Consider the following 13,398-nt stretch of genomic DNA (forward strand, 5'->3'; position numbering starts at 1 on the left):
CAGCAATGCCTTATGCAAAGAGTCAAATAATACAGTAGCTTCCAAGTGGGATATTCGGCTCATTTGGATGTGCATATTGAAAACCTAAAATGCAAAAGTGCTCTTTAAACCTGAGTGCATGGTTTGACAGACACTCTCACTCCTGAGACTGTTTCCCTCCTTCTGTGTATTCCTTTTCCTCTGCTCTGATCCTTCATTCCACCAACATAATTAGAGTGAAAGAAGGCACGCACAATAATCACTATAGGGCTGTGACAGGGACAGAATGATTCTTGGTGATAAATCTCCCTCCCGACCTGTGAGGGCGCTGTGTAAAGGGAACAGAGTGCCCTAGACTGGATGGCCAGACAACTCATTCCCAGGGTTAGGCGGAAGTCAACCACCTAGAAAAGGGGCGGCGCTACAGTACACTAAGTCATCGACCTGGAAGGGAAACGATGTAGCATCCGCGGATTGGAGGAGCGGTTGCAATCGTTAACCAAGGGGGCATGATTGACGGTTTATAAGGAAACGTAGCAAGGTGATCTGTTCCTTTGTTATGGTTAACGCTAACCCGGAAGGAGAACCGTGTTAAAGTATCGTGAGTGTTTTATTTGTTTTGTCGTGTCTAATTAAATACCTGTTTGTTATTTATAGATGGCTAACACGATCCGGAGCTGTCGCTACAGGCCAGCACAAACCTGGACAACACTGCACTATTGTTCACGGATAAATTGTATTTGCACCACTAGCACTAATAGTACTCACCCTGGACTAGGACTCGTGTTTGTGTATTGTGTGTGTTTAAATACTGTGCTTATTATTTCGGGACTGAACCTCGTGTTCATTTAGCTGAGCAGTACACATTGTTGGGTACTGCCAGTGACACCATGTATTGTTTACTGTTGTCATCAGACTATTGGATTACAAAATACACCATCATTTCACCAGTAACACTGTTGTTGACATTCTCTGGAGCACTGCATCACCTGTACACCTGTGCACTGCAAACCACTTTGCCACAGTTACATTTCAGTTTTAACATGACTCAGTTTATGAAAAATAAACATCTCCCTTATCTCTGAAAACAGAACACAGCCCATGTATTTTAAACATAACAGCACTGTCTAGGGCAATAGCTTTGAAAATCATCATGAAAGCAATAATTAAGATACACTAGATTGTAATGTTAAATACTCCACTCAGTAATATAACTCCCAGCAATGATATGCAGTACTCTTTAAAGTAAAACTAATGAGAGATGAAATAACCTTTTATAATACATTTTCAATATTATTCCAATCAGTGTACTCTATAAGGCAGAATAAATTGGCCAAGCGTGGTCTCGCAGGTGGAAAATACAAGGGTAGTATCTTAGATTTCACTTTGTACACTTACTTCATCTGATGGGAATATTTAGACTTTTTTCATCAATGTTTCAGGGGCAAAAAACAGGCCTGTTGAATGGTGTAAAACCGCACACTTCAAAGGCCACTGGGGATGTTGCGGCAAGCATAATGTGGCGACTTTACTTACCAAATGTCAGTGTTTTATGACAAATGGTTTCTCCACTATTGCCATTTTGTTATGAGGTGTTTTATTTATTTTTTATGTTTATTATAACCACCATGTAAACCAAAACTACTGAACTCAACCAAATGCTAAAATATGGTAGTCATGGATACCAAAGACATTGGTAGTATTAAAAAGATATATAACATGTAAAGTACAACAGTACATTTTGTCTTTACAGGCACGTGAACTAATTGGTTAACTTTTCTAACCAGCTAGTAAACCCCAGAAAATATTTCCATTTTGTTTTAATATAAATAAATGGCAGGGCCCTTAAGCATTAATATCCAATCTCTTTGGTCACCAGTTACTTACTGTATTGTATTGTGGTTTTATTATATACATGATACATCTCACAAAAGGCTTTTTCCAAGAGTAAAGTTTGCATTAAAACAAAAACCTATAGATTCCAATTTTCATATGACAACCATGACTGCAAGAGTAGCCTGCACTAATCTGTTATTGGGCAAATTAACCAAAAACATAGAATGGGCATGAATGCAATTCAAGACCACTAAATCAAGGATCATCTCTATAATTAAAGGTAAAGTAGTAGATAAAAGGTTCTACATTCATGGTGAGGCAATACCAACAGTGTCCGAGAAGCCAGTGAAGTGTCTGGGGAGATGTTACGACAGGGATCTAAAGGACACAGTTCGTGTGGGAGAAGTTAGACAACAAGCAGCGGAAGGGTTGAAGAGCATAGACAGCAGCGCTTTACCAGGCAAACTAAAACTCTGGTGCTTTCAGTTTGGTCTACTGCCAAGGCTACTGTGGCCACTGACTGCGTATGAGGTTGCTTTGACAACAGTTGAGAAGCTGGAAGCTTTAATCAGTTCATACGTCAGGAAATGGTTGGGAGTTCCAACCATTTCTCAGAGATGTCGGGTTCAGTGGTCAAGAGTTGTGTTGCACAGTGAATAACTTATCTGAAGCAGCAGAAAGGAGCAGCAACTGTCTGTGGTTGAGACAGAAAGATTCTGGCTGGGGATCTCAAGCACAATAGAAAGAAAGCAACGCTGATGTACGGGTAAGTAAGCTGGGCTGAGTTGAGTGGGTGACGGAGGCGGGTGATGCTGGAATCACTGTCGAGCCCTCTTGAGGTGTCGTGGGCTAGTCAACGAAACACAGAGGATGGAAGGTGCCCACTTGAAGACCCCAAAGGTGTACCCTACTTAGCTCAATCCAGACGGTTGTCATGCTGATGCGCTGGGGAGACCGCGCTGTGGTTGATCCCTGGAGCCAGCATCGCAGCCGCTGTGTTTGCTGATGCGCTGGGGAGACAAAATAAGCTGATCCCTGGAGCCAGCATTACACTTCAGCCATCAACACCAGGCAGAAGGATATCTACATCATCAGATGGAAAGAAACGCAAATGGGTGGAGATGCAGATGGATCACATTAGTTTACTGTAAAGCTACGTCTTAGTTGGTGCTTATCTTGGCGAGAGCCGAGTTCAAATCATCATGAAGTTTTAACATCTACTCTCATGTAATGGAAATCATAGGCTGTCAGCTCCATTTATACAGTATGAATGTTTGAAAAGATAGATTTGACTTCAGGGCCATAGTTTACTGCTATCTCCACATAGTGTATAGATCTGTGCATCTATTCACCAGAGGAATAAGTTAGCTTTTGTATTCCAGAGCAAGAAAAAAGGACTGGCAGGAATTTATTGATAGAAAAAAAATCTTTTGTTACAGATTTCTGCTTCACTGTTTTACGTTATTGTTGTTATGTTGTAGCGCAATCAATAGGTTAATTGACAGGTTCATTGATAGGTTCATTGTAGACAGTTAGTAAGGCTGCTCTGTAAATATGCTCGAAATAATAACTAATTGCCTTCAAAGAGTTGATTAGGTAATAGTATTGTAACAATCCAGCAGGCGCCAGGGTTGAACTAATGCATCAATTTATTACTACACAAAACTGCAAGGCTCCCTTGAAGAAAGCCTTGTGTATTGCATCTCTTTATCTTAACTGTAGAGATCAGTCACAAACACTTGTTACAGCTATTTTACTCTTTAGCTTTGTACCAAAGCTAGTTATAAACATCACTGATCTTCTCATCCAATCAAGCTCCAATTAGAACGCTCTGTATCCCACAGGCAGATGCCCTCTAAAGCAAATTACATTTCAGAATTTGGAAACTTGCTTTTAATCGGCAAAATACATTTCAAGCAGCCTAAAGATCCTGTCCCAAACAACGTCTACAAACACATAACTGTCTTCATACATAAAAACAATTGCTCGGTTTATAATAACGTTAAAAAACAGCATTCACTTTTTCATCATACTGAAAGCTGTCTTCAGTGAATCATTATTGATATTCTACAAAGAAACAGTATATGAGTCATGGGTGTGTTCTTTTTCTCCAGCTCAAAAATAGCAATATGATTCTGTTAGTACATTACATGCAGGACTCATTAACATTGCTGTTGATTTGTGTCCAAGTTCTTTTATTTGATGCAAGAACATTTAAGTAGATTTTGAGAAACTTGTCAAGACCATAAATGTGCCTCTGGATTATTTTGTGCTGTGCTGATTTGGCATTTAATAACATCAAGCCAATAGGTAAATACATAGATGCAGGCATCTGTCAACATACTACAAAGATAAAGATTTTCCTGTCAAACAAGCCCTGTAAAAGTGCTTAGAACACAGGGTTCATTTGAGCCCTATGTATCGAATGGAAATAACCAACAGGTAAGATTAAAGGAATTATTTTGTTAGCTACGATCACTTCAGGGTTTTCCCTAGTATTCTGTGCCACTGTGGACAACAAAGTGATTATTATTCATGAAGTTTAGCTCCTCTGTTTATTATAAGCAGGCACACACAACCGTGAACAATGGAAGATTTTATATACTCTGTTAAATAGAAAACAAAGGGGTTAGAAATAGTACCATAGGACCCCATAATCTGATGGTGCCCTTAACCTGTGTTGCAAATATGAAGCATAGGAGGCTGTGTGGTCCAGTGGTTAAAGAAAAGGGCTTGTAACCAAAAAGTCCCTGGGTCAAATCCTGGTTCAATCAGTGACTCACTTTGTGACCCTGAGCAAGTCACTTAACCTCCTTGTGCTCCGTCTTTCGGGTGAGACGTTGCTGTAAGTGACTCTGCAGCTGATGCATAGTTCACACACCCTATAGGTCTCTGTAAGTCGCCTTGGATAAAGGCATCTATCTGCTAAATAAACTAATAATAATATTATAGAACTCCTACTTATTTCTTATTGAACCTGTTAAGACTATGTAACACCTGTCAACTAACTGTCAACTTTTCAAGCAACTCGTTGTAGAGGACATTTTAAAACAATTTTTAATAAGTAGCTCAAATCAGCTATTACAAAGCGTTACTTCAGTTGCCTGGTGTTTCACTGGCTTTAAGGTGCTAAAGCAACGGCATGTCATATCTTTAAAGGGACAATCTAATTGCGTGACCAGCTAATAAACTCCTTAATAATAATGACCTTAAAATGTCTGGATGCATTCTTGCAAAGCTCTGCATTCTTGCAAAGCTCTGCTTTGCTCTGAGAAAGACACCGTTTCTTCAGGGACCTTTTCTGGTGCACTAGAAAATTGTGTCAGAGGAAAAAACTGCAGTTTACTGCCAAGTTTAGTAAAAAAAGAAAACTCGGGTGTTTGGATGCAAGGTAGATTTACTATGATTTTAATGTCCAAACGGCAATTAAGAGACTAAACATTACATCTGTGAAATAGTAAAATGTGCACAAAACAAAGATAAGCACAACACAAGTAAACTTCCGGACCTCTCAATGCTCACTTTAAGCACGTTTCACTAAGTTTCATTAAGTTGCTTAAATCAAAATAGTTGTGCTGTTATCTGTTAATCATCTCCCATGGGGAAAGTCGATGTGTTTAGCGAGTTGCTTGCTGAAGTTGCCAGGAGGTCATACACTGGAAACTTGTGTTGCTCAACAGTCGCAACAAAAGTGGACAGTGTAAACTAGACTATTGCTTGCTCTTTAGAAACTTAAAACCTTCTCTATATTATGGCAACCTTTCTTACTGAATTTGAAGCGGTACTGTTTATAGCATGCATAACAGCTGTGCCAGAGCACTTGTGGGATGGATTGCTAAAGTGTTTTGCATATATGTGAAGATATAATGATCTTCTATTCAGAATTTGCAAGATATTTAGTAAGCAAGGGGTGTGAGTGGCATAAACAGGGAACATATTGCCCACCTTTATATAATCAGATTATATATATATATATATATATATATATATATATATATATATATATATATATATATATATATATATATATCTGTACCAATACCTGAGTGGATTTTGTACTCATTTTTGTAAGAATTAGTACAACAGTTCAGTGTAATATTTTGATGTGAATATTCTGTTTTTCAAGGGCATAATGTGGACATGTCGACACTAAATGGGTTGAACCATTTTCTTTAGTGTTTTGTTTTTACAAGTATGTGTGACTTCTAGCATCCTGTTACTTAGATAGGGACCTGTGATTATAGGAATACATGTTTTCCTCTTGCCTAAAAATTGCATCTAAAAAACAAAGGTTCTCAATGTAGCTGTGCCAGTACTTTTGCATAATGATGCAATGCTAACCTACCCTAACCTTATGGTTAATAATGGTTTGCTGCTAAATACCAGATACACACATAATTCAGTACAAAGGTTTCAATGAATAAAAATCCCGAAGGTCAAGAACGATTTAACAACATCAGTACGGTTTCTGGCAATATTATTTGTTTTAGTTTATAAACCCAATACAAATCGTCCATAATTCTAGATTGCTATTGGTAAGATGGTCATTTTCTGCTTTATTAATTTAAATCTACCAGAAATTATAAGAATTGGAAGTGAACCCAATATGAATGCGTACACAATAATCTTTATTTATTGCGTGACACTGCTCCACTACACCCTTTATGGCACCGAGAGCGCAGCTTAATCACATACCGAAATCTAGCAAAAGTAGCAGGAGAGTTGACCAAGCCGAAGGTTATATGGTGGGTAATATGATTTCAGTGTTTTTGTTTTAGCAGTGGTATAGTCATTTCCGGGTGTCGCCAGTCGCTGGTCCCACGATTTGGTTACATTCCTGGGAACACGTCTCTCCCGCAACAGAACGTTTTGGAGGATTACTTTTTGGACAACGGGGCGAGTTCACGAAGAACTTGTGCAGACAGAGAAACAGCGGTGTAACTTAGAAAACAAAAATGCTGATCCAATGTTAACGTGACCGAACACAATTTATGCAAGAAAACAGAATGGAGATCAAAGGAATGTTATAAAGTCAGGGGTAGCGCCATTGTGTTTAGAAGAGGAAGGCATTTGATTTAGCGGTGAGGGAAAGGGAATCTCTAATTTAAGTAAATTACCAAACTGGCAAACAGAGCACTGCAACCAAAATTAAACCCATGAGGCTTAATATGGCATGGAAAAGTTGGATATCTAACGAGTGTGGAAAACATCTACTTCTGGTAAGATTACATTTTAAATGAAATTACTGTTGCTGCTTAGACACCTTGTTTCTTTTGATTGATGAGCACGATTCTAAAAAAATGTATTTACAAAGTATGTAGTTTGCCTGATTTCTTGTATATGTCGATAAAAGTAGAATTGTTGTGTTGTATTGTTTTATTTAATTTTTGTATGCACTTTTAATTACGTTTTGCAGTTGATTTCATATTTCCAGGTAGTAGTGAACATATAACCACCTTGGTTTAAAACACTTGTGATAAGTACAGTGGTCTAAAAACGTGTTTCATCTTAACGGTATTTCTTTTTTAGATTGTTTTCATTGTTTAATTTCAGCTCTTGTGGTTGGCTGTCAACGTGTGGCTGTTTTGGAAAACGTTCATACTGTACTACAGTGGTCCACAATATTATTATCTGCACAGAATGCTGGGGGTAAGTCAAGTAAACACTGTGTGCTGTTTAATTATAAAATTACGGTATATGCTATGTAAGAGGCGATAACACGAAGTGAGGAGATGACAATCAAAAGACGTCTCACAGCTGGTATTGTGGAGTTGACTGCAAACAGATTACACTATGTAACACAATTTTTGTTTCTGGGTAGTAAGTGTTATTTCCTAATTGCTTATGCCTCAAAAGTATAGAAAATGGCTATTATTCCCCACAAACTTTGCTTTTGTGACCAGGACAGTGATATTTTGAAATTTACCTATTTCCAATGAGAAAACGGGCGGATTTGTGTCTTTTCGTTCACATAAAGTCAGAAAAAAACAACATATGAATCCAAATTAACATGTATTTATACTAAAGTAATACAAAAATGACAAAAGATTTAGAAGTGAGTAGTTTTCTGAGATTTACGATTATACTGTAAATCACTTTCACGAATCAGCCCCCAAATGTAGTTTCCCATCATGTTCTCGTTATACTGTCCTTGGTAGCGGCGTTCAAAGTCCAGTATATCCTGGTGGAAGCGCTCGCCTTGCTCCTCCGAGTACGCTCCCATGTTCTCCTTGAATTTATCAAGATGAGCATCAAGGATATGGACTTTGAGGGACATCCTACAGCCCATTGTGCCGTAGTTCTTCACCAGAGTCTCAACCAGCTCCACATAGTTTTCGGCCTTGTGATTGCCCAGGAAGCCCCGAACCACTGCGACAAAGCTGTTCCAAGCCGCTTTCTCCTTACTAGTGAGCTTCTTGGGGAATTCGTTGCACTCCAGGATCTTCTTTATCTGTGGTCCGACGAAGACACCGGCTTTGACCTTTGCCTCAGACAGCTTAGGGAAGAAGTCTTGAAGGTACTTGAAGGCTGCCGACTCCTTATCTAGAGATCTGACAAATTGTTTCATAAGGCCCAATTTGATGTTCAGTGGTGGCATCAGCACCTTCCGGGGGTCCACCAGTGGCTCCCACTTGACGTTGTTCCTCCCCACAGAGAACTCGGTCCGCTTGGAAGGGTCCACCATGCAGAAGTAGCAGTTGCTTGAGTGGTCAGTGGGTTCCCGCCAAATTCTTGGGATAGCGAACTTCATTGCTCTCTTTTCCCCTCTGTACCATCCTACAAAAATACATTTATTTCACCCATGACTAATGTGTAAGAGATTCTCGCAGCATTTTTCATATATGATATATTTTTTCAATAACATTGAAAATTGTAAAACATTTTAAAATTAAAAACTTTTACAATTTAAAAAATTTTAACAAATTTTATAACATAAAATTCCGAGCAACAATTGTCCATCTTACCTTCCAGAGTTTTTTTGCAGTGCTCGCAGGTGAAATCAGGTGCCCAGGGTTTGTCTTGATCCCCGACAGGCATGCCGAAATATGCCTTGTAGGCCTCACACATCTTAGCAGATGCTTCCACGGAGTACTTTTTCGCTCTTGTCTTGATAAATTGGCCGCAGACATAGCAAAATGCGTCTGCCGGATGCTTGCAGCCTCTTGATGCCATCTCAGAAAAATGCAGATATGTATCCACTTAGGCAGCTGGAACTAAACTGAACTGGTGGGCTTAAGGCCCCTGTATTTATACTACTATTTATATTACTGGAAAGCTCTAGAAAGTTCTAGAAGTTACTCCAAGTTTACTCAGCACTGAATCTATCTGGAATGTTCTGGAAAATAGGTAAATTTCAAAATATCACTGTCCTGGTCACAAAAGCAAAGTTTGTGGGGAATAATAGCCATTTTCTATACTTTTGAGGCATAAGCAATTAGGAAATAACACTTACTACCCAGGAACAAAAAAAAAAAAAAAAAAAAAAAAATTGTTACACGGTGTTATCATGCATATTATTTGGTTGGGAGAATGGAAAATAGATGGACCCCATTGCTTTGATGAACGCCACATACATCTGTAAAACAACACAGCAAAAACAGTCCCGACTGAATTCAGATACCTTTATTAGAGCCTTGTGTTTGTTGTATTACACACACACACATTTTACAGAAACGTTTAAGTACTGTATAGTCCATCTAATATATCATTTTGTTGGCAGAGTCAATGTTTCTGTGCGAAATACCCTGGTTTGATCTAGCACGTGGGTTACGTCATACTTGCGGCAGTCTTGAGTGAACCTTGAATGCGGTTCATTATTATGGTAACAATAATACACTTAAAAATAAAGCTTAAGCGAATTATTGCCAAGGAGAACATTAGATTATTGCCATGAACGCACTGAAGTACTGTATTTATAATATATAAATGTAAACAAAAAATTGGGGGATGTACAGGACGTTTTCAAGAAAAAAAACCAAAAACCTTCTCCGCCCCTTCTACACCTCCTTCAGCACTGTCAGGAATTGTGGACTCTCATAAACTAATACATTTTTCAGTTATTAAAGGTAAAAGGAAGTTCTCAACACATTTTGAAGTAAGCCAGTTATATGTGCTGGTTGGTTTCAGTTTTTTTAAACAAATGCTGTTAAGCAATGTTGCTTATAAAATGGCTTGGATAAATTAAGTGCTGTGATTGGCTGAACAATATCACATGACTGTGCTGTAATAATTGTCTTACTGCACAGCTATGACATCATAGACCAACTTACTTACCTTATCTATTAATATTACTATGCCTTAATAGTAACAATTATCTAAACAGTGTTTCTGTATGTAAAAATGTCAACATACAACTGAAACAGCATTTGAATCACTCAACAATTGTTTTTTTTTTATCTGTCACTAAGAATGACAGAAAAATATGGCGAATATACTGTGGTGTTTATTTAGCCAGAGAACAGAACAAAGTAAACTCTGAGGCAAGCAGTAGCAGTAACACTATTCAAAAGCCATCTGAGAAATCACCACGCAAGTCTCGCTCAGCATGTAATATACTGTATCAGCAGCGGCATGTACTTATTAAACTAAATATCGCCTTATAAAACTGACTAGCGCGTATGCCTTATAAAACTGAATAGCGAGTATGCAATTTTTAAATTTGACACAACAGATACATCTCACCACTACCCTCCGATTTCAGAAACATATTTAAAACAAAATTTAAATAAATCTCTCCTGGTCTCTGCTGACACAACCGTTGGGATTTTAAACAAGGTTGGGTTCAGCATAGAATTCTGTTGTGCTCGCCGCGGACAGGAAGGACTGCGGCACTGCGTAAACTGACACGGAAGTCGTTTAGTCCACATATCATCTAATGCTGGTTTACAATCTAGGGAAATTATGCCGGTTACCGACATCGGTGTGAAAACAGCCTGAGAAATTATTGGTCAGCTTCTCTTGAAGACGGCAAAGCCTGAGTAGGATCATTTCCTATAAAAAAAATAAATAAATAAATAAACCACTTGGAAGCCCCTCTCTTGAGTGCCAGTGTGGGATGTGGGAAATCAATTCACAAATGTCATTTCATCTAAAAAATGTTTTACTATAAATGGCCACGTTCAATGTAATGTTTATGGCAAATGAAAAAAAAAAAAAAAACATCAAACAGTCTTCAGGGACTATTTTTTCTCACTGGAAGGATACATAATATATTTCTTATTTTATTTTCCTTAAAAAAGCTAGTTTGTGTGATTATTAAAAAAAAAAAAAAAATGTAGCCATTTTATAAGCGAAATAACCCACTCCAAGACAGTTTCTTACATACACGTCGCATTGGAATGTGGAACATCTCACAGCGAGCTGCCTAACTGTCAAAAGCATAACCTTTGAATACTATTCCCATTGTGAACCATTCTAGGTACATTGTGTGCTTGGGGCAGTTGAATAAAGATGAGCATCACTGTGAGGGTACTGTGTCTTTGTTCTTTTTTATTGCATCATGCTTAAGTTTTGTGTAATACAAAGCTTTTATGCTAGTCAATGTGCACATTCATCCACATGTCTTAGCAGGTAATGAGACAATTATAAAATGGATATGTGACACCGCTTGCATCATTCTATTCTTTTCTTATCAAAGCCATGTGAATTGTTAAAAGAACACGTTCCCCCCTCAAGTGCCACAAGAAGCTTACAGTTGTATTAGGACTCGTCATGGCATTTCATTACTCAATGAAAAGTAATTGACAGTGCTACCTTTGTTATCATGTCAAAAAATAAAGAAACCGGTTCGCTGGGAATGTGGGGACATTTGTTGGATACAAAAGAGTGGCCTGGCTTTTACGTTGTTTGTGGTTTAATTTCTGACCCTTACTGTTTTTGTTCAGCTAGGATTGTGCATTAGCAGGGCCTCGGCATCTGTCCTAAACCTCAACTGCAGTCTTGTGCTGCTGCCCGTGTGCCGAACTCTCCTGGCTTTCCTACGAGGATCACAGAAGGTAAATAAATACATTCATTAATCCTGTTATAATGAGTAGTGCTGGTATCAGTCATGCTGCCGCAGGGGGTTCAATCTTAGCAGAGCAGGGGATGGCAATGGCCCTTGTGTGTGTGTGTGTGTGTTTCTTTCTTTCAGCTATACCAGTTAAACAACATTGTATACATTTATTAAGAAAGCAGGTTTATAATTGAGCGTTATTATGATACTCCGCTGTTTATAACTTTAACTTGAAGCTGGTATCCAATGTTTACACAAGAGATTTTGCAAATTATCTCCTATTTTATATGCTTTTGTTTGGCCCTCAGCCTGCAGCTGAGGTGGCTGTCAGTACATCATGTACGTTTAAAAGACATATTATCCAAGGTAATACTGGCCATTATTTATTTTCCAGGTAGCTAGCAGAAAAGCCAGAAGGTTGCTGGATAAAAGCAAAACATTCCATGCAGCATGTGGTGTGACTGTATGTATCTTTTCAGGTAAGCAAACATATTTATTGCGATAATATTGCAGTGTTCTGCTACCAAAACACCCACTCAATTGATTTTAAATGCTTAAATCTTTAGAAGAAGTAGGATTTGTGGAAACTAACACCTTTTAAAGTATATGAGATTCTCTTTATTGTCTTTTTAATGTAATGCCCAGTTTCGTCCTATATTTAATATTTAAACCAAATGTCTTATTGGTGGTTTCTTTCTACAGTACATTGCACTAAACGGTGTCAGAGGTCAATACTGATGTCTGTTCAGCCATTAAAATAGAATCCTGTCTTTTGCAAGAGACTTAAATTCATTTTTAAAAGTTTTTATTTTTTTAGACACATATGCCTGATATGTGTCCTGTGCAGTAAAAGTGTTTGTTTTGTGTGCAACATTTACAGTTTTCAGGGGAATGTTTGCAGTTCAATGTGATGTAAAAACATTGAGACGGTAGAAATACATTACAAACATGTGTAGCTTGTAGAATGGATCAAGGGATGTAAGGGCTTTTGTTATGTACTGCATCAAAGATATTACAAAAAGCTGTCTGAGGCAGCTTCTATGAAGCCCTCGTTAGATTTCCTTGCTTGAAACCAGTCTGTAGTATTTTTGAGGAATGATACTGACTGTACAGTGATGTCCCATTTGGGGCTGCGTTTCTGTTTGGGGCTTAGCGCTGAAAGCAGAAAATACATTTTAAATACCTGTTTCTGGGTTTGTGTTTAACAGGGGGAAGTGTTACGTGCGTGGGTCGTCGCTAAATAATAACTGACACAGAGCATTGGGTGTTGACACACCGCACAGGCGCGCAGATTTAATTAAACACACAGGCTCTGCCACTAAGGTACCAGCAATGGTAGCCCTAGTGTCAGATTTAATAAAGAAAACTAAACAAAACAAAGCTAAAAATAAAAGTGCCACACAAAGCGAGCGGTAGCCTCATTAAAAGAGACCCCCCCCCCCACTCTAGGAACCTACTACACTGCGAAACATATACTTGTTGGGATCAACACCCCCTATATTAACCTACTGCTGTTGCTCCCGAAGTCCCGGCCTCCCAGCGACTCTGGGTCTTTATGACTGACTGGCAGAGTCTTGACAGGCACTGTC

General features: G+C 38.5%; 1 protein-coding gene across 2 annotated transcripts in view; it reads left to right on the forward strand.

Moving 5' to 3' along the window:
• Positions 1–6,460: 6,460 nt before the first annotated feature.
• Positions 6,461–13,398, forward strand: part of LOC131737717 (NADPH oxidase 4-like) — a 37,594-nt gene continuing 30,656 nt past the window's right edge. The window contains exons 1-4 of one of the 2 annotated variants that reach the window (XM_059028495.1): positions 6,461–7,034; positions 7,369–7,464; positions 11,700–11,810; positions 12,204–12,288. In XM_059028495.1, coding sequence (XP_058884478.1) covers positions 6,972–7,034; positions 7,369–7,464; positions 11,700–11,810; positions 12,204–12,288 — 355 coding nt within the window. In that variant the 5' untranslated portion in view covers positions 6,461–6,971. The remainder of the gene's footprint in view (positions 7,035–7,368; positions 7,465–11,699; positions 11,811–12,203; positions 12,289–13,398) is intronic. The other variant, XM_059028496.1, reaches the window with a different exon arrangement.

This window comes from Acipenser ruthenus, chromosome 8 (genome assembly GCF_902713425.1).
Source record: "Acipenser ruthenus chromosome 8, fAciRut3.2 maternal haplotype, whole genome shotgun sequence".
Taxonomy (NCBI): Eukaryota; Metazoa; Chordata; class Actinopteri; order Acipenseriformes; family Acipenseridae; genus Acipenser; species Acipenser ruthenus.